General features: G+C 54.7%; 1 protein-coding gene across 15 annotated transcripts; it reads right to left on the bottom strand.

Annotated features, from left to right (window-relative positions):
* Positions 1-1,250: 1,250 nt before the first annotated feature.
* TAL1 (TAL bHLH transcription factor 1, erythroid differentiation factor) lies at positions 1,251-16,718 on the bottom strand. 15 transcript variants are annotated; one of them, XM_086716894.1, is made up of 7 exons: positions 16,650-16,718; positions 13,759-13,914; positions 13,323-13,490; positions 12,416-13,151; positions 9,973-10,410; positions 8,501-8,595; positions 1,251-4,763 (listed from the first exon to the last, which is right to left on the bottom strand). In XM_086716894.1, the coding sequence occupies exons 5-7, from the start codon at positions 10,407-10,409 to the stop codon at positions 4,309-4,311; spliced, it is 987 nt and encodes a 328-aa protein (XP_086573020.1). In that variant the 5' UTR covers position 10,410; positions 12,416-13,151; positions 13,323-13,490; positions 13,759-13,914; positions 16,650-16,718; the 3' UTR covers positions 1,251-4,308. The 15 variants fall into 15 exon arrangements, with proteins under 15 accessions (XP_086573020.1, XP_086573019.1, XP_086573024.1 ...); XM_086716893.1 differs by having other exon boundaries at positions 12,416-13,177; XM_086716898.1 differs by having other exon boundaries at positions 1,251-4,435; positions 4,557-4,763; positions 12,416-13,490.
* Positions 16,719-21,414: the final 4,696 nt, after the last annotated feature.

Below are 21,414 nucleotides of genomic sequence, written 5' to 3' on the forward strand. Positions count from 1 at the left end.
TCACTGCATTGGTCTTGGCTAACCACTTCCTCGACCCCAAACCCCCTTTCACTATAGCTTCCGAAACGTCACTCTCTTGCTTGCATGAACATGCATCTCTCTCTCTCCTCCACCCCCTCTCTCACCACCCGAACCCCCTTCTCCTGCCCCAGGACCAAGTCTCCTCTTCCTATCTTCCCAAAGGCTTCCTTGCCCTGGGCCAGGGAGATGCATACTTGGGAGTCTTCTAAAAGCTCAGGAGCTTCCCTACAGGCCAGAGTTTGACCCTCAAGCTCTGCATGGCCCTGGCCCTCCTAGATTATGGTTGGAAGCTTCCTAGGACAGGTGCAGCCAAGATCAAAGCCTGGCAAGATGAGCAAGGCTAATCCCAAAGGAGCCAGAGTCATCCAGGGGCCCCTTGAGTTCCCTTCTGGGCACATCTTTTTTCCCTGCTACTAATCACCTTCTAATGTGCTGTAACTTCACTGTATCAACACCATAATCGGCATATTTAATATGCGTGTGTGTGCGTGTGCGTGCTTACTGTCTCCTCGCTAGAATTCAAGCAACTCAAGAACAGGGATTTTGGTTTTCTTCACTGCTGGATCTCCAGTACCTAGAATGATACCTGGCCCGTTGTAGGGCTCAAAAAACACGACTACATGGAAGGATTGGTACTCCACTGGAAATGCTAACCCACTGAGGTCCCTGAAGTTCCAACAGTCCATATGCAGAGCCCTCTCTGCCCCCCGAACCCAGAGTCCCCGTCCGTCACGGCATTTCCATTCCTAAGCCTCCCCTCACTGATCACTTCTCCCAAAGCCTCAGCCTGTCCCTGAGCCCCACATGAGACCTGCACCCCCCAATCCTCGAGAGTCAGGTATTAGAGCTGCAGCCTCCATGGAGTCATCAGAGCACTTGGGACCATCCTCTGGTGAGACCTTAATCTGTCCTGAACTTATGAGGAAAGCCACTGCCCCAGCCATACAGGCTGAACCCAGCACACAGAGGAGGCCACCTGCGGGATGGCCCTGCGCCGCAAGTACAGGTACACAATGTTCAGAAGAGGCCCCCTCTGTGAGGCCTGGGAGAGGGAAAAGAATGGAACCTCTAAGGCGGGGAGCCTCAGGGTGGGATCATCCCACCCTGAGGGAACAGCTGAGTCCTGGAGGCCCCTCTATATCAAGGGAGACAGACTCTTGTCAGACCTTTCCTTTTAATGTCCCAACTCTCAGGCCTGGGGGTGCAAGATCCAAGTACAGAGTCCAGGCCCCTTTGTAAAACTTTTATTTAGAAATCTTCCCAATATATCCTTATATATATACACACATCATCACCACAAGGGTTTTGTCGCTAAAGAGTCACGCCCACAGTGTTGGCCTCCCGGCTGTACAAAGGTCAAGGTACCCGGAGCGGTTACTCCCCTTCTGCAGAAAAATGCGGAGACCAACACAACTCATCACGTACAGTACAACATTGACGGAAAGTGCTGGGCCCGCCCACAGGGACAACGCGCTATGTACAGGGGCAAGGGCAAGCCTTTGGTGGCGGCCACGTACCATCGAAATCACAAGTACGAGACCAGACCAGCCCCAAAGGCCAAGATAGTTGTCAGCTGACTACAGATGCTGTGCCCTCTGTTCTGTTTTCGGAATAGGATAAAGGTTGTACCATCTTGTCGTTGCCACCACCAATAAAAGCATGTGAATTTTCCTGAAAAGACGTGAATCCCTCCGGTCATTACAATCATCTCTCTTCTCCACACTTTTTTTCCTTTACATTCCTTCCCTTTGCAGAAATATGATTCTTGGAATGTTGCCATCTCTTTACAGGTGAGGCAGAGGAAGAAGAAGGGTATGCTGGGTGGGGCGGGGGGTGCGCAGTTGGACATGAAAATGAAAATTTTGGATCTTCTGTAGGTCTTGCAAAGACATGAAGCCTTACCATTCCCTACCCAGGCCAGTTTGGGGAAGCTGTATTGCGTTTTACATATTCCGCCCATATCTTTTTCCATTCTTACTCCTGTGCCTCCCCTTGGAAGGAAACGAAAATGAGGTCAATCTGGAGAAATGTGGACAATCAGGATAATCCAGGCAAAAGTGGTTTGGAACCTAGATTACTCAAATGCTATGCAGTCAGGCAGGCTGGCCCACTGCCCAGGCCCTGCACTCAGGGTGAGAAACCCCACTGCAGCAATGATATTGAGGGCAGAAGGGTTCTTTCTGGTTTCAAAATGCTACTTTCATGATTCCACTCAGTCTACACCACAGCTCTAGGAGACCAGGGTGTTTATGAGAAACTGACATTGAGAGAGGTAACATCCATATTGTCTGAGAGAGGAGGAAGCCAGAAGCTTGAGTTCCTGATAGAATGTGTGATCATCTCCTAAATCGTCTCCACTCATCCATACTGTGGCCACTTTTCACTCCCAAGTCAAATTACTCTGCCAGGAGGTAGAGTCTTAGGACCTAGGACAGGGGCTCCATCTTTAGACAGATGGGATTCCTCACAGGAGCTTCCAAGTACTGGAAAGAAACCAATCCTAAGTTCACCAAAATAGGATGTTGGGGGTCTTAAATGGATGAAGAATGGTACTATAAGGGTTACCATGTTCCCCCCTTACTCACAAACTGGACCCCACAACTTAAGAGGGAGGGGAGGGAGCAGGGATCATGCCATCTGCATTCGGCTGTGCTCAAGGTCCTTCACCACAAGGGATTGTTTTCCCTCTAACCCCAAAGGCAGAGCCTGGTGGGAGATGGCTGCGGTGACTTGAGGGTACAATGACAGGTATATAGGACTTGGGTGGAGTCTGTTCCACGGGGTTGGAATGCATGTCACAGGCAGGCCTGGCCTTAAGAAAACCATGTCCCACCATGTGGATTGACACAAGAGATCAACAGGACAGTGGGTCCACTCTACAAAAAAATTCTTCACTTTACAAAAGGACTTGCAGTAGTACTTCTTCAAAAGATGAAGGATAAGGGTTTGATTTACAAAACTTTCATGTACAACTTTTGGAGGGGGACACTCTTATTGCAGTAAGCCAGCCTCCCATACACACCCTAGGTGACTGAAAGCTGTATAACCGAGGGGTATTGAAGATTCTAAGTGATTGTGCATATGTCTGGGTCTCAGCCAGGGCCTGGTCTCTGGTCTCTGGATTTCCCATGCCCCAGAAGGGGGCTGGCGCCTGGGTCCTATCAAGACCTAAAGATCCCACCAGTAACTGAAGTGAAGCAAAAATCCCAAATGCCAGAAATTCACAGGACAGGGTTTGTGCTCAATTGAGTTCAGAACACAGACCAGACCATCAGCAAACAGACTTCCTGGGGGTGAGAAGGTCCCTCTGAGCATCTGCGAGGACACACAGATGGGGCTGTGCATCCATTGTCAGCACAAGCACATGCCCATCGGCACACTGGCATTCGTTCACCGTACAAACAGTGATGGGGAGCTCAGAATACAGGCAGGAAGCTCTGAGACACCATCGGGATGTGAACCCACAGCCCTAAACAGCTCTTGCTCAACTCATTCTAATCACTTTCCCTCTCTCTGCCTTCACATGAGGCCCAACAGGGCATGCTCCCAGCTACAGACTCGGTCCCCACAGCCACAAGGATTAGGAAGGCAAGTCTCAGTGGGGAGAAAGCAGAGCTTTGATCCTGGGGCAAGAGTAAGGGCTACTGGGTTTTCTGACCCTCTGGCCCAGCTAGTCAAGAGCAGGCTGTCCACTGGCCATCTTCTTCAACCAGGCCCTGAAGAAGGCACCTCGAGGCTTGTGACTCTCTGCGGCAGCTGGCAAGCTGGGTGGACCAACATGGGCCTGGGTGAAGATGGGGCTCACCCAGAAATGGGCAGCTACCAGGTACCTACATATTTGGACAGAGTGGCCACACAAGCCACTCCAGCCAGCTTGGGGGGGGGGGGGTGGTGCTGAAGGCAAGGCAGAGGCTGCTGGATGCCCCAGGGGAGAGCCGACAACCCCAAGTCTCAGCAAAGACGGGGGTCCCAAGCTCCAGGCCAAAAGCAGTGCCAGTTGAGCTCTTTACTTTAAAGTCTTAGGGATTTGGGGGAGGGGAAGACCGTGCCGTCTTCATAAAAAGTACCTACCACTTTGCTCCATTTTTCTGTTCTACCACTGAGTCAGGAAACAGGAAAGCCAGCTGGGGCAGTTAAGACTTCCCAAAGTTCAGACATCAAGGAAGGCTCATCAAGTCCACTGCCCTGCTTCAGAGCTGCCCAATCCTCACCCCACCTGCCCCGAAGCCCATGGTCCCAGCAGCCTGAGGCTGCCCTCCTGGCCGGTCCTGAGTGGCCCTGGCCCCATCACCGAGGACCTGCTCCATCAGCGGCTGGCAGCATGGCAGGATGGAGGCTGCGGGCCGTGTGCTTGGGTGCCGGCTCTTCTGTGTAGCTGTCCGGGCTGGCGGCCCCATCCAGAGAGCTGCCACAGCTGGAGTTGGGGGAGAGCACGTCCTGCAGCAGGTCGTCTGCAGGTGCACCGCCCCCTCCCCCACCGCCTCCTCCACCAGCCCCCACCACGGGGTCCTTGCCAGGCTTGGCCCGTTGGGTACCCTCCTCCTCCTGGTCATTGAGCAGCTTGGCCAGGAAGTTGATGTACTTCATGGCCAAGCGGAGGATCTCATTCTTGCTGAGCTTCTTGTCTGGGGGATGTGTGGGGATCAGCTTGCGGAGCTCAGCAAAGGCCCCGTTCACATTCTGCTGCCGCCATCTTTCTCGGCTGTTGGTGAAGATGCGTCGCACGACTTTGGTGTGAGGACCTGGAGGTAGGGGGACAAGAGTTAAAACGGTGAAATGGAGGTGCCCCAAGGCACCTTCTCCTGTGGGGAAGAAGAGAAACCAGTCATTGGGAAACTGGGGAAACCCAGAACGCCTTCCCTTACCTTTTACTTAGAAAACTCCTATTCAGCTTGTAAAGCCCAGTTCATCTGTTTCCTCCTCTCTGAGGATTTCCCTCCACCCCTTGGGACAGACCTCACCAACCATCATGGCCCTCCAACTGCCTGATCTCCATTACTTTTGATCATTGCTGTATGTGTCTATGCTTGTTGCCCTGTCTGGGCTGTGAAACATTTGAGGACAGGGACCATTTGTCATTCATTCATTCATTCATTCATTCATTCATTCATTCATTGTGCCAAGAGGCCATACCACATTAGTCAGAAAGACAAACTCTGGAGCCAGACTTTCCGGGATGATTCCTGACTATTACTCACTAGAGAGTGACTGGGCAAGTTACTTAAACTCCCCGTGCTTTAGCTTCATCATCTGTAAAATGGAGGTAATACTAGCAACTGAAGTCACAAGGTTGTCATATGGATCTAACAACGAACACAGGTAAAGTCCTTAAGGCAATACCTGCCTCAGATAAAACATTCAATAAATGTCAGCTATTATCATCCAACCATCAGTTATTTACTAACAACCAGGCACCAAGGAACATGATGAACAAAACAGACAGGGTCCCTGCCCTCACGGAACTTCCATTTTAATGGTGATGACAGATGATGAACAAGTACAAACAAATAACAAATGAACAGGAAGTGGAATGTAATAAAATATGGAAAGGAGCCACTACATTTAGCTGAGGTGGTTGGGGATGGCATACTGGAGAAAAGTGACATCTAGAAGGTAAGAACTTAAGGCTAAACAAGAGCCAGCAGCCACAGAAAGGGAAGAGGGAATGGTATGGCAAAGGCCCTGAGCTGGAAAATGGCTGAAGCCAGCCTGGCTAATCAGTGTGGTTGTGATCAGAGTAGGCTGAATCTAGGCCCCATAAGTCCCTGCAGTCAGGGTGGGGACTTTATACTAAGGGTGATGGAAAACCCAGAGCAGGGGTTTGGTAAATGTTTGCTAACTGATCATGCTGGCAGGAGGGGGAATGGAGTAGAGAGCAGAGACAAGAGGGAAAAGGGCCCACCTACCCTGTGGGCTCTCTCCCCCAGGAGAGGAGTGGAGAGACAGCCATGCACAGGCACGGCCTGAGGCTCTGAGCAGGTGTCTGGGGGCTGCCTCAGTCTCTCCATGTCTACAATGCACTGATTACAGACTAGACCAATTTCAGACTATATTCACACACTAAGACTTGTGGAGCAGTAGCAGACACCAGCGTGCATGTATTGAGCACCTATGATGTTCAAAGCACTGCACAAAATATCCAAGCCTGACCTGGGATGCCCAAAGCAGAGAAAATAGAACAGGGCCCTGCAAGTGTTCCTGACCTCCTGGGCTGAGGTGACCGCTTCCCTCCCCAACACTGAGACACACAGCCAAGCTCCCAGCAGTCATCAGGAAGCTCTGTGCACTGAAGGAACTCCCAGTCCTGGGATATTTGTTTGCCCTCTTTGATGACCCCTAGAACCAGACCTCAGAATGTGGAAACTTGAGTAGGGGAGACGAGGAGAGGAAGGGTCAAGGCATCACCTAAGACCCACTGCTCATTCCACTGAGACTGAGGCTGGGACAGCTCATCCATGCCAGCACTTCTAGCTTCATCATCTGTCTCTCTTACAAGCACGTGCACACACACATACACACGTATACACACATGCACACACACGATATTCTCTCAGAGCGGATCATTCACTCCCTGCCCACTGTGCCTCTGAAAGCTGTCTTTCTAAACCCCAACAGGCCCCAGCCCAATGCACTCTTCGCCAAAGGCCAGACCCAAGCTGGGAAAAACAGCACTGTGCTGGCAGTCCTACCCTGGGCTGCTGCGGAGGAAATAACTCCATGTTCTTTGGCCTCCAGGCCAGACAGAGGGGTGTCCCTCAGCTGTGACATAGAGAAGACCGTCCCTGCTCCATGGTAATGCTGACTGATCTTTAGGGAGCTCCTAGGTGAGGAGGGGGCATTATAAGTGCTGTCACAGCTACAGCTAGACAGAACTCCAGAAGGAGCACCTACTCTGAGCCAGGCCCTAAAAACACTTTACCCCATTGTACTCTTTCAGCAATCTGTAAGGAAGCAATTACTCTCCCCACTTCACAAATGAGGAAACTGAGTGCCAGAAAAGTTCAGCAGTAGGAATCCACATCAAGTCCCGACTTTACACCTCGAATTAGTTCCACTTCTTTGGACTCTTTCTGGTTATACCTTTGACTTCCAAGTCTCATGGACAGATTCTGCACCCCCACACACATACCCTCCTCTCACCTCCATTTCTGCCTCTTCCTTGCTGGCACCTTCCCAGAGAACCTCCCACCTCTCCACACCCTCCTCTTCCCCCAGTCTGTCCATCCCTCTGCACCCTCTGACTCTCCGTGGCCAGGTACTGAGTAGGTGCTCAGTAAATTTTAGTGACATTTATGAGTAATGGTTTCCCTATACGTCTGTGCTCCCCCCAAATCCTCACCCTCTTGCCCCTCTCCTCCTTCCTCTCTTTTATGCCTGATTGTCGCTGCTTCTGCCCTCTGCAGAAAATGCCTCTTCCCTGGGGAACTTCGGGACTGGTTCTGCCTATTTCCTGTTTGGTATACCCACCTCCCCTCTCTAACCTAACAGCACTGACATGTCATCACCCTTCCCTCTTGGACCTACACCCCATATCCCAGGTTGATCAGGTCTTATGAGGCCTGTTCCTTGTCCAGACTCTAGGCCCCCTCCCCTCCAGAACACCACAGAGGACTCCTCTCCAGAAGCTCCAGCTCAATACATATCCCTCTTACTGGCTCCTTGAATAAACCCAGTGTGGCTTCAAGGCCTCAGGTGCCCTTCCTACTGGAGCCCCAGGCCCCAGCCAGGCTGAAGCACTGGAGGCTCCAGGGATTGGCTCCAAGTCCTGGGCTCTGGAAGAGCCTGCTCTCCTGCCCCCTGGTGTTGGGTCCCATCTACTGCATCAGATCAACACTGGGGAGAGGGAGGGGATACTCCAAATTTCCCATTCATCCAACCCCTTCCCCCAAGTTAAGTGCCAAAGATTACTCGGGTAGTTCACTGTAGTAGTGCCAAGGACCTTCTCGGGGAATCTAGGATGTCAGGAAGGGAACTCCAGTTCTCAGCTCTGGGTGTGGAACGGAGACGAGATGGCCCCACAACATAGGGTCCTGGGACAAGGCCCTTAAATGTGCAATTCCAGGCAGGGAGCAGACTCCAGACTCCAAAAAGGACTTGGGAGGTGCACGAAATCCCTGAGGGGCAGCGCTTAGAGGCAGGGAGCACCACGTGTTCTGCCCTCCGCCTGCGATTCTTGCCAGGGGTTGGAACGGAGCTACAGTGGGGACTACAACTGACTCCAGGGGTTTGGGCTAAATGCCTCAGTGTGTCCTCAGCACCACTTCCCTCTTCCCAGGACCATGAGGGTGGCCCCCAGCCCCACCCATGACTTTCCCTAGTCCCAGGTCTAGTTGCAGGGTGAGGATTCTGGCAGACTCGGGTTCCAAGGCAGCCAACCCAGCTATGTGAGACACCCATGGAGTAGTGCCCAAGGATCCCACCTTCAAGGGGCTCTAAGGAGCATGAGGGATGACACAAAGGTGGAAGCAGGTAGACTCACCATCAGTAATCTCCATCTCATAAGGGGAGGGCCTCCTCTTCACTCGGTTGTTGGTGGCGAACATAGGGAAGGCATCTGGCTCCCCAAAGAACCCACTGTGGGAGGGAGCAGGCAGATCACAAGATCACACGTAGGTGGAGGGGAGAAAGCCTCCTCAGCGATCCTCCCCACGTGTTCTTGAGCCTCCCACCACCCTTGGGAAAACAAGGGGGCTCCTGCTCCCTTCACACCTGAGTTTGGAATAGAAAGAGCATCACACACACACCCAAACACACTCACAGAATGCTCCCACCCTCTCTCCCCGGTGAGACAAGCAAGGGGAGGAGGGACCACACTCCCACACACCCCTCCCCCCACACAAATGATAAGTGAACACATGGAACAAATGCAATAATGAACACACATGCAACTCACAGGCAGGCATACTCCCCTTCCCGGTACAAGCACAGGATCCCCAGACACCTCCCCTCCCAAACAGGTACTCATACAGGCAGATGTGGCCTTCATACCTTGTGTGCTGTGCAACTCTAGCCCCTCACAAGGCACACCATCCCTTTCCCCCCAGATCGCCCCACCTTCATCGGGGGTCCCATGGGGGCCGCCGACATTCAACAGAAAGGAAACCTTGACTCACCACTGTTTACATGCCCCCCCCCATCACCCACTCTGTGCTTTCCATGGCTTCTTTCTTGGGGTCTCCCACAAACTCAATAACTGGCCCATATTATCAACCCCTGCCTCATCTTCCTGTCTGCGCGCAACCTCTACCTCTATCTCCCCGCCATCTCAGTGGCCCCAGCAGGAAAATGGACACCCTCACACCGAGAGGGGTATACACCGCGCACCGCCCCCCCCCCACCGCCGCCCTGCCCAGCCCGGCCGAGGGGCAGAGAGGCTCAGGAGGGGCTCAGGAGGAGAGGGAGGGATCCACTCCCCAGATGCGCCCTGAAGCAGTTTCCGAAGAGGGAACCCTCTTGCAACGACCATCAGCTCCGTATCTCTTACCTGTCCACTGAAGGCTGCAGTTTCCAGAAGAATCTCACAGCGGAGCGCATTCAGACACATTCTTGCCCGGTACTCACACTCCAGCGGCTCCCTTCGGGCCACTAGCTACCACGCACGCACACACTACCAACACCCAGCACAGCCAGCGCGCTTCCACTCACTGCCGGCCACATGCCTGCACGCCCGAAGACGTGGACCCCTCGCGGGCTCACGCACACCCATGCAGGCCGCACACGCACGGGGCACGCCCCGGCCCCGCGCACACGCACACTCCCACAAAGGGCTCCCGTCTGCTCGCGCACGGGCTCCAGCGAGCAGACTTTTCCGCCCTCGGGTCTACTACTCCCTTCCCTTCCTGCGCTCCTGCCGCTAAGCGCGGTCGCTCCGAGGGGCACAAGGGGCGCCCCGGCAGGATGCTTCCCGGGGTGCCGCCCCCCCACCCCGTCCCCTCCCGCCGCGGCCCTGACCTGCCGAGCGAGGCCAGCGGCTGGCTGAGGCTGTAGAGCAGCGCGCGACCGGGGGCGGCTGGGGCCGCCAGCGCGGGTGGGCTCAGCTGCACCATGCGGCCGTCGCCGGGCAGCTCCGCGGGGGCCGAGGCGGGCGCGGGCCCCGGAGGTCTGCACAGCTCGGTGGTGGGCACCCGATGGCGCGCTTCGGCCGCCGCCGCCGCGTCGCGGCCCTTTAAGTCCCGCGCGGCGCCGCCCCCACCGGCGGGGCCGCCCCCCGGACCGCCGCGCGCGCCGAGCTCGATGACCGGGGGCTCCGCGGGGGCCGCGCGGCTCGTCTCCTTGGCGACGCCGTTCAGCAGGACCAGGTGCGGAGGGGCCATGCGGGCCTCGGCCGCGTCCCGTCCCTCTAGCGGGGGGTCACTGCGGGCCGCCTCGCTCGGCGGCCGCTCCGTCATCCTGCGGGCAGACAGACAGACAAGCGGACGCCCGCTCTGACAACCGCCCCCAGCCCACCGAGGGGTGAGTGAAGGGGGTGCAGGGGTCAGAGAAATTCTCGCACCGAGACGTGGGAAGAGGCGGACCAACTTAGCGCCACGTGGACACACGCCCTCCCCCGGGGCCTGAAGGCCCAGCGGGGGGCTGGGGCAGGAGGGAGAAAGGGGGGGGCTCTAGTTTGGGAGAAGGGAGATGGGCCTGGGAGACACAGAGACTGAAGAGATGGAAAAACACGACAGGCATTGGAGGAAAAGGAATACAGCCAGCGAAAGAAAACAGAAGGGGGAAAAGGAAGGAAATGTAGAAAGAGGCGAGAAAGAAATACCATCTTGTCCCCCTGCTCAGGCCGCAAGGGAAGAGGAGGGAACAAATCCCCTGACCATGTTCTTCCCGCCCCCCTTTTGGTTTTGGCGGGGAAACTGTGGCGCGGAGGTGGGGTGCTTTTCCAACCACCCTCAGCAATACCCACCCCCAGCCTGCCGCCCGCACAGGAACATCCAGAAACCTGGGAGGGGTGCAAGTAGGAAATTCAGGGAATGGAGGCTACAGGGCCTGGGGTCCACTGTGCCACAGCTGGCAGCGCTTCTTGCTCTCTTTTCAACACATATGCACCCCCCTGCAGGGGTTGTCTGTCTGTAGTAAGCAAATACACCGTGTATTCTGGGCAGCTGCTGGAAACCCCGGTGGCCCTTTACTCCCACCGAGACCAGAGATGAGACACTGGGAAAGAAGAAAATGATCCTAGCCCTACGTCCCCCGCACACTCCACCTCCTTCTGCCTAGCTGGACTCAAGTGAGGTGGGGTCTGGAAGGGAGGCTTGGCTGAAGGGCTATGGAGCCTCAGCATTCAGAATGCTCCTGAGGCCACCGGGGTCTAGGCTCCCATCTGTGAGCAGGAAGAGGTATCACGAAGGCCCTTGAACTCTTCCATCCCCCTCTCCTGCCGTGGTGTTGTCCTCTGGGAAATGGGGGCAATACCTCATTTATGCATTTAAAAGCACCTGCAAATGCTCAAGTAAACATTATCCGGACCATCCAGGGGAATGCCTTGCCCAAGGTCACATGAACCTATTGGCCACAGAGCCACAGAGCGGGACCAGAACTTCTATCTCACTCTGTCTGAGCTATCCTCCTGTGTACCCCCTCCCATGTATATCCCTGGGGCTGAGGACACTCCTTCTTTTCTCCACAACCATACACCAGGGTGACCACAGAGGCTCCAGTCCCCACTAACACTGACTGGGGGCCTTCCACCGCCCTGCTTCGATGCCAATAGAGCCAGGCTCCCGAAAGAATGAAAACCAAAAAACCATGAGACTCTGGGTCTGCAGTTTGGGGATGCTTGTGAGTTCTTTTAATAAAATACGTATATAATCAACCCAACAGGCTTCATAAGATGTCCAAAAGAAGATTTCTGCTCTCTGAATTAGATGGTTGGGATATTTTATAGCAGAAAATACACAAAAATCCAATTCATCCCCAACCAGAGGGCATCTAATCACTCGCGGCAGCCATTCCGCCACTGCACCGCTCCGGACAAGAGTTGGCCTGGGAAATATCCTCCAGCTGCAGAAGAGAGACACGACCTTCTGAAACCTCTTCGGGGCTCAGCAAAATTGCCACCAGACACACAAGCTGATGGAGAATTGTCATTCAAATTGCACTTCTGCACTGGGTCTGCCAGCTCCAGGGGCTCGCCCTGGAGACAACAGAATTCCCCAAGACCTGGTGTACATGAGCTGCAAAAGCAGTGGGTTCACAAGGCTTCACTGGAAATGAGTTTACGATTATGGCGGCAACAATAGATCTGTATCCACAGAATGGGACTGCCAAGACACTGCAGCCACTAGAAATGCACCAGAGGTATACCAGTCTGGTGTTCCTGGCTCCCCTGCAGCAGTGAAATGCACCAGTAATATACCATCCTGTGGCAAAATATACAACCCCCAAGGTGCTGGTTCCCTACCTTACTGTCCCCACACACCGTTGTGTGCCCGGTGACACGTGCTTCAGCCCCAGCTTCTAACCAGAGTGACCAACGGTGCACACTGCAATCACCAGACTGAGTTCAAGCTCTCCTTATGACACATTTATACCCTCTGATTAATTCTGAGGCTTCATGTAGGCGTGGGTCCCCAAGGGGCAAGAGGAGCACATATTCCAGATGAGTTGACTCTGGCCCCAAATGCCCTCCCCAGAGGCCTATAAATATCTGTATCTCGGAGGCTCCCCGTGAGAAACCTTTGATTGGCCCCCAGGGTCTGTGGCCGACCTCTCCCCGCCCATCCCTGGACCTTAGGAAAACCCGGCAGGCTGTTCTGCAACCAGGATCACCCATGCCAAGGTCCATGCTCCAGAAGAAGCCAACAGCGGACTCATAAGCACCTCTGGTTGTAGGAGACTAACCCCAATCACTTGGCTTTGGTTAAGATTACTGAAAGGAAAGCCCGAGTGATTTTTACTTTGTTCATTTGTTTTTATTTGGGGAAGACAAAGGAATGGGGAGAAGCTTTTGAACAGAATCGAGCTAGACTATTTTGACCATTACAACTCCTCTGTCTTTGTGCGGCCCAGAACCAGCTCGCAGCCCCCAACACCGGATCCTCATCTCCTGTTGCCAGATGGCCGCAATGTTTCCGTTCGAGTCTGAACAAGGCAGGGATCCCAGGAGCTCCTGGGGGGCAGCAACGGGGTCTCCGCAGCTCCCAATTCCGGGCAGGGAAAATTTCTCATGTGAAAACAGCCTCCGCTGGTACCTGGGGTAAGAGCTAGCTTCCTGCCCTTCATATTGCACCCACACCCGAACGAACCCCCGGGGGAGCCCCAAGCCTGCGCTGCATTCGCGAGAACAGAACCGTATTCCCTGCTACTACCAGAGTGGAGGAGTGTTCCAGCTGTGCTCCGCTCTAGGCCTCAGGCCCCGGTCAAGGCCCACCGGAGTTGGGACTGCACTAGCCAGGATGGCTGGGCCTTCTTCCTGCCAGCGGCCCAGGCACACGCAGCCTGCACCACCCAGAAATAGCTGCCCCAGAGTTAGGAGCCTTGTGAAGCAAGCACAGGACCAGGACTGATGGGAGCGGCCTGTGGGGGCTAAGTCCAGCTAGGTGTTTTTACCCAGGATTGAAAAAAGAAAGGGTCCCGCTAGAAACCACAGAGGCACGGATCCCGGATTCCCAGCTCTGGGCTCGTCCTCCCCTCACCCAATCGGAGACCGGACTGGCCTCTGTCCTGAGCCTCCCCCACCCCAGGCCGGAACCCAAGGTCTTCCTGGACACTGTTGCCACCGATAACTGTTCCCCCAAAACTCACCTGGGGCATATTTAGAGAGACAAGCCCCTCTGAATAGGATCTCCACTCCGCCGGAGAGGGGCGGGAGCCAAGGTCCAAGTTGTGGACTGGGGTCTTTGCTTTCCCCCTCTCTCGCTGAGAGACCAGCAGTTAGGCCACGGTGTGGTCCTGGGCAGTCTGCCGCGCCCAAAGCGAGTTTCCAGGAAAGATGGGGGTGGAGAGAAAGAGGGAGGGCGAGAGGGAGGGAGAGAGAGAAATGGGGGTCAATGGCTGGGAATTACCTCATGTCCTCGCCGACCAGCCCAGGGAATTGCAAACAGCTTTCTGCCCCCAACTTGCAGGTGCTTGAAGCCTCCCCCCAGCCCCCCTTTAAAAAGAACCCTACACCTGACCAATCAGGAATAACTATTTACTCCAACAACAACAACAAAAAACGAGCTCTCCACAGACTGCCAGAACATTTTCGGGCCCTCCAACCGGATGGTTCAGTGCGGCCAGCCGAGTTTGTTTTCTAAGCACTGACATGTCTATGCGGTTGGCTGGCTTGGGAACCCGGGTCAGGCCCAAGCAGCAGCCACAACGCCTAGCACGGGTGGGTGGGAAATGTGTGTTGGAAAAGGGGATTCCAGTCTTCAGACCCTGATCTGTGGGGCAGAACCTCCAAGGCCCCCATTCTCTCCATATCCACCTCTAGCCCAAAGCGAAACCAGAACCCAATTCCAAAAGCTACTTTCTCAGAGAAATGGAGTCAGAACAGCACTGATCCAAGAGGATGGGGGAGGGGAGGGAGAGATATCTTGATCTATCTAGGTCCCCTCTTTTCTTCCTATTGAGAAAGAAAGAAAGAAAGAAAGAAAGAAAGAAAGAAAGAAAGAAAGAAAGAAAGAAAGAAAGAGAGAGACACAGGCAGCCCCCGTCTTCCTCTCAACCATCCCCACACAATGATTTTCAATTTTTCAGTGTTCAGACTAGCAGAGTAAAGGAGAATTCTAGTAATTCCTTGCAGCAATAAACAAGGCAAAGGGAGGAAGGATAAACACAAATCCAATACTGCTTCCCAGGGTGTAGTGTAGTGAGATTTAGGCTGCTTTTTTTTTTCCTCCTAAGGGTTTTGTTTTGCCTAAATTGTCCAGTTTATGATTACACATCGAAGCCTTGGATTAATTCCAAAGGACTCTTTTTTTACCCCAGCTTTGGTAGAAATACAGTAATAATTCTTCCCTGCAGTTTCAGTCCAATGCGGGAGATTTTCTTTCTCCTCTTCTAATCGAAATGGGGGGAGGGGTGGGAAGAAGGGAGAATTCACTCATTCCCGTATCTTAGGTTGGGTTAATTTTTGCTTTATGACAGAGTCTGTGTGTCCGTCCCTCTCTCCATTTTCTCTCCCAACCCCAAGCTCAGCAACTTAAAAAATAGAGCGGGGGGGGGGGGGGGCGGCGGGAAACGGCGCTGCTTTGTTATCGCTCCAAAGAAGCTAAAAGGGACAAGCCGCTTCGCTTCTGAACGATTACTTTAATTAAAAAGGATGATGATGACGATGAGGATGAGGATGATGACGACGACGACATCAGTAACCATAATAACTGGCAAAACAAAATCCATTTTTTCGCAGCGAGGGCAGCACTAACCCCATCCCTCCACAAAGCCTGGCCGGGGTCACCGACGCGACGTGTACCTGACCCACGCGGCAATTCGCTCACCCGGGGAGGGGATAGGAAAGTGTTCTTTGGAGATTATCCCGAGGGTCCCCACCCAAGGCGCGAAACCTGGAGAATGCGCCCATTGTCTTTTCCAGGCCTCTCCCGCAGACCCCGGCCGAGGTACCCGCGAAACTGACCAGAAATGGATGAAGCCTGGGTGCGGCGGAAACCGAAGCCGGCGGCTACCGGCTTGAAGGCGCGGGCCTTGGCGAGCGCTGCTCAGCTCCGAGCCTGAAGAACCTCCCACTCTAACAAACCCCTCGAACACCGGGGCACAGGCTGGCCTCTGGACAGAGCAGCCGCCGACCGGGCTCCGTCTGCCCATCCAAGCCAACACTGGCTTCCGAATACATCATAATTTGGAATAAAATGTGAAATCCCTCTCCCCGCCCCCTTGCCGCCTCCTCAACTTGCGGCCCCATCTCCTGCTCGCCCTCCCCTCCACCCCCCAGCGATTTGCAAATGCACTTCTAAAGGACACAAGCACACAACCCAGTATGGACAGGACCACACACGGTCCAGCCCCACAGAAGGGAAGCAAAGTAAACACAACCCAACACTGCCCCGCAAGTCGACATGGTCGGGCCCGCACATTGTCCAACGCGCCACAACGAAATCAGTCCAACGCAATCGCTCACGGACAGACACCTAAGGTAGTCAGGATCACACACGCCCGACACAACGAAACCACCCAAACACAATCGCCAAGGCCACACAACCCAACACCCAGAGGCAGACCCGTGTCGAGAAAGCCAACGAGCATAACTGTATACAACGATGAAAACGCAGAAGGGCTTGAAGAATCCAAATCAACAACCCAAAGGGCGCGGACACCATCACACTCGGACACAGCCCATCGCCTGGGAAGACCACACTCGGAAGAAGTCAGCATTGCCGACGGCTCACACACGCACTCACAATCCCACCGCATGCACACAACCACCAAGAAGAAATGAAAACCAACCACCGCCTCGCGCATTTCTGTATATTGCGTAAGGAAAAAGGGGAAGGAAGGAAGAGAGTCTCCGTGGCGGGAGGGGCGGCGGCGGAGAGCGGAGGGCGTCCGTGGAAAATGCCCCCCATCGAAAGAAACCCAGGGAAAAGGAGCGAAGACCTCTTAGGCGAGCGGGGGGAAAGGGAGAGAGGAACTGACGGGGAATTCCGCGGGAGGCCGTAGGTTGCCTCCCCCTAGAAAAAGGCCAGAATGCTCACGTTTTGCCGCTACGGGGGGACGCGTGTGGCCATTTTGAGGCCTGGTCCTCAGTGCGGAGGCCCGCCCCCGCCCCCCCCCCCCCCCCGTCCCAGTCCCCCGCCCGCGCGCCCAGGCTCCTCCAGCGACGCGCGCTAATCCCCGCTCACGTTCTGGGCCTCGTTAGCATGGGCCGAGGCGCGCCGGGGCCGTGTGCGCCGCCGAGATAAGGCACTGCCGCGGGTCCGCTCGCCCCCGATAAGCGCCTCGGCCATTATGGGCCAAATGATTCATTTTAATTTGGCAATTTCACCGGAGGGAGCGGGGACTGGTTGCGCGGCGCTGGGACCGGCTCCGGAATGCGCCACGGAGAGAGTTGGGCGCGCGGTCTAGGACTCGGCGAGTCCAGCCCCATTTCTGATCCCGAAGCCTCTGGGGAACCGGGCAACCCGCAACCTCTGTCCCACGGCCTTCGAGACACCTTTCTTCAGCGACTCTCATCCCAGCACCCCGTCCCTACCTCCGACACCAAAACCATCACTCCCAACCCTTCCCCGGCATCCATTCTTTCTCCAGTCCTAGACACCTGGATTTCAATGGGCAGTTCCTCATCCCAGGAAGCTCCCAGCATTCCCCCCCCCCCCCCCGGCCCCCCAGCCCCTTCAGCCCTGGCTCCTTTCTGCTCTAAAATGGAGCTTGCTTGCCTCCCGTGGCATAGAGTGAGCTCACAGCCGGGGGCTCTGTGGAGGCAGAATTGCTGTCAACGGAGCGATTTAAACGTCTATTCTGCTCGAGTTCCAGGCTGAGCCCAGAGCCCGGGGAACATCCCATCCCTCATAATATTTTAAACAGTTTAATCCTGCTACTGAAGCGCCGTTCTAAGCACTCTACACATACAAATTCCTTTCGTTCTCATAAACAATGCTGGTGCTATTACCATCCTCCATTTAGAGATGAAGAAACTGTGGCACAGAGAGTAAAAGAAACTTGACCAATGTTACACATCTGGTGAGTGGTGGAGGCTGGGTTTGAAGTTCATTTGGCACCAGTGTCCACCTGGAGCCCAGCAGATGACAAAAAGCAGCCAGAGCCGAGGCTGGGATGACAGATCTGGGTTCAACTCATTGCAGGGACCAAGATCTTAGTGTGGGGTAGAAGTCTGAGTTCAGCGAGGAGTGGTGACTGGGGCTCAGCTCATGGAGGGCATCTGGTTTCATTCTTTTATGGTGGAGGGGAAAGCCCAGGTTTAAATCTTGCAAGTCGCTTGGCTCCGAACCTCTGTTTCCTCTTCTGTAAAATGGGGAGATAATACCTACCTCCCAGATTTGTTGTGAGAATTAAATGACCTTTAAAAGGTAGGTATGAGAACAGTAATCTATGGAACCCTCACAGCCCAGAGCCCAGGATGACATCATATGCACTTGCATGGCAGTTCTGGTTATTGTTACAGACAAGGAAATTAAGGCACGGAGAGATGTGACTTGGCCAAAGCTCACAGTGAACCCAGGAAAAGCTGAGACCCAAACTCAAGTACCTAGTTCCCAGTCCACAGGTTTACCCACCATGCCAGGATGCTTGGTCCTCCCCATAGCTCTGCTTTGGAGCTTCTTTTGCAGCCTGAAAACTGGGGAAATCCCTTCATCTGGTCCCGGACTGAGTCCCAGTCAAGGACAGTGCCCAGAGTCTGGTCACAGTCTGAGTACTGGCCCCTCCTTGCCATCAAGATGACTCTCTGTGAAGATAGGGTCAATTCAGTGCAGGCTGTGGCCTCTATCCCCCCTGTGCTCTCTGGTGGAAGTCAGGGCACCCTGTGCATACCGGTAACTTTTACAGAATCTCCTGGGAGAAGAACCATCCAAGTTCTGCGAAAAATAATTTAATTCTTGGACATGTCACAAGGCGTCCCCTGGCCCAGCCATTCCAGCCTTCCACAGGGACCCTGAGGAGAGGCTTCTGGGGTCTATTAGGCCTGATCTCTTGCTCTCTCCCCATGGCTCCAGCCCTGCCTCACCCACTATCATCACACCGAATCCCCCCTTGTGCCTCAGCTACTGCTGCTCCTTCTGCCTTATTGGCCTTCTCTTGTCTCCTCGCGTTTCTCACGATTCAACCTTTTGGCCACTTCCTCCCTGAAGCCTCCCTTCAACGGGGCTGGATTTCATCTCTCCTCCTCTGGTCCCCATTGCCTTTGCCTGACTGCATCACTTAACTGAAAGCGGGGGACTCCTGTAATTCTGAGTTCCAGAAGTCAGTTCGCTTCTCTGAGCCCCTGCAAATAGGTGCTGGCCATTCCCATATCAGAAAGCCCCGCCAGGGAATGCTTCCCCGAGAAAATGATGCCTGGATGGAGAACTGAGAGTGAGATCTGAGGGTGGGTAAAAGAGTGAACATTGAGAGCCTTCTGCGTGGGCCAAGGGCTGATGCGGAAGAAGGGCTTTAGTTTCATGCAAGGAACAGAAAAGAGTCCAGTGTGGCTGGAACAAGCCTGTGGCCAATTTAAAGGATTTAGGAGAAGAAACCATTTTGTTTATTTGGTTCCGGGGGAGGGGGATGCATAGTGTCCTAAAAAGGATCAGATTTGCATTTCTAGAAAGCTCTTTGGCTGCAAGGTGACGAAGGGGTGTGGGGGGGAGGGTAAGAAGTGGGAAGACCAGTTCTGACACCAAGGCAGTGGTCCAGTGGGAGGGTGGACTAGGGTGCCGAGGAAGAGATGACAAGAGGCAGATGAAGACGACCTGTATTTAGGATACAAAACTGGGGTTGTATCCATAGGGTTTGGGGGATGAGAGGGAAGCAGAAATCCAGGACCCCTCTGGGTTTCTGGCTCTCCTTGGCTTAGGCGGTGGTGTTATTCCTGGAGATAGGGGCCTGGAGGCCAGGGAGCATGGGGAGAGATTCTGCATTTGGTTTCGAATTTCTTGAGTTTAGGTGTCCGGGGCAGCTACAAGCTGTCGGATTCTCCTACCGGGCATTAAATGACCCCGCAAGGCTGTAGGGAAGGAACACAGGCGGCAAGGCTTTCGTCAACCCTGCGGCAGAAGAGTGTGCCCAGGTATCCGTGGCAGGGCGCGGAGGTGACGCTCACCACCCCCTCTGTTCGCAAAGCTCGCAAAGCTCGCAAAGCTCGAGATTCTGACAGTCTGGCAGCCATCGCGGACCTGCCCCAACCCCCGCCCCCAACACCCCCGCCTGAAGCGAGGAGGGGGGGCTCGTGACGTCTACACCCTCCTCCCCTGCCCTGTTTCCGACGGTCGGTGGAAAAACGGAAACTGCGCACTGAGCAGGGCGCCGCCTGAAATAGCATCTGGTGCCTGTCGGTCAGCGCTGTCCGAGCGTCCAGGAGCGAGTGACGCGGCCCGCGGCCCCGCCAGGAAATGCCACCCCTCCTCCGCGTGCCTGGAGCAGGGGCCTCGGGCGGGCAGGAAACCCAGAGCGCCCGGGCTGGGGTGGGGAGCAGGGTAGGGTGGAGGGGAGGTTGGGACCCAGACAGGTCAGTCTGGAGTCTGGTCCTGGAAGGGAGCATCCTGGAGAGAACAGCCTCGCCAGGTTTGGGGCCTGAGGCCGCGGTGGCCACTCTCCGACCTGTCCCCTGCCTCCACCCCTACCCCTACCAAAGGCTGGGCTCTTCCTAACCCCCAAATTTGAGGTCTTAATTTTTTCAAGCGTTTCAGCCCACTCTGTCTCTGGGTACTAGCTGATCTCTGAGCTTCTCCCCTGAGCTTGTCCTCTGGAGGAATGCAGGGTGTGTGCGCTCTGGTGGACAGCCAGGTTTACTTTCAGTGCATTTATGTGGAGGCACAATGTGCCAGGTACTGCCCTAAGCACTTCATAAGTATTAATTCAGTTAATCCTTCCAACAACCCAGTGAAGTCGGGGCTGCCCTCACCTGCATTTTGCAGGTAAGCAACTGAGGCACAGAAAGGTTGAGCAACTTTGTGGAGAACGCCCAGCTGGTAAGTGGTGGAGCCAGAATCCCGGCCCAAGGCAGTCAGGCTCCAGGCTGTGCGGCTTCCAAGGGCAGTCCTGAGTTCCCATCCCTGCTCTCTCACTTGTCAGTAGTAGCTTTGTAGGAAAGTGTCTCAGTCTCTGTGCTCCACTTTCCTCATCTGTAGAAGAGGGGGTGATTGTTGTCCATACATCATAGTGTTCTCATCACAGGGTTATTTGTAGTGGTAAAAACTCTGGGGGCGCCAGGGTGGCTCAGTCGGTTAAGGGTCTGACTTCGGCTCAGGTCGTGATCTCTCGGTTCATGAGCCCCCCGTGGAATCGGGCTCTGTGCTGACAGCTCAGAGCCTGGAACCTGCTTCTGATTCTGTGTCTCCCTCTGTCTCTCTGCCCCTCCCCCACTCATGCTCTGTCTCTCTCTCTCTCTCTCTCTCTCAAAAATAAATAAATAAATAAATAAATAAATAAATAAACACTAAACAAATTTAAAAATAAAACCAAACTCCGACTTGAGGAGGTGACATTGTTTCCCCCCTCCACTTCCATGGGACCACTGTCTCCATTTTGGCCTCCATTCCCTGCCCTGAAAGAACCCGCCCCCTGCCCATAGGTGGGGCTGAGAGAGAATTCCAAGCTGAAGCGTGGGGAGTGCCATCTGTATGCTGCCCAAGCCCAGCGAGGACACCACAGCTCCCACGGACGGAAAGGGCTTCACCCCAGAATTCCGCTTCTCAGAGTGGGCCATCAGCACCACCTGGGAACTCATTAGAAACGCCAAGTCCCAGACCCTGGGCCTGATGCATCAGAAACTCCGGGAGTGAGGCCCAGAAGCCTGCATGTCCA

This window comes from Puma concolor, chromosome C1 (genome assembly GCF_028749965.1).
Source record: "Puma concolor isolate L17-30 chromosome C1, mPumCon1.1.hap2, whole genome shotgun sequence".
Classification (NCBI taxonomy): Eukaryota; Metazoa; Chordata; class Mammalia; order Carnivora; family Felidae; genus Puma; species Puma concolor.

Coding starts and splice junctions, on each gene's coding strand:
- TAL1 (XM_086716892.1), bottom strand. CDS start 10,409: ATGACGGAGCGGCCGCCGAGCGAGGCGGCCCGCAGTGACCCCCCGCTA. Junction 8,596..9,972: donor CCGCTGGCCTCGCTCGGCAG/GTCAGGGCCGCG, acceptor TCCCTCCCACAG/TGGGTTCTTTGGGGAGCCAG. Junction 4,764..8,500: donor TGAGATGGAGATTACTGATG/GTGAGTCTACCT, acceptor CCCTACCTCCAG/GTCCTCACACCAAAGTCGTG.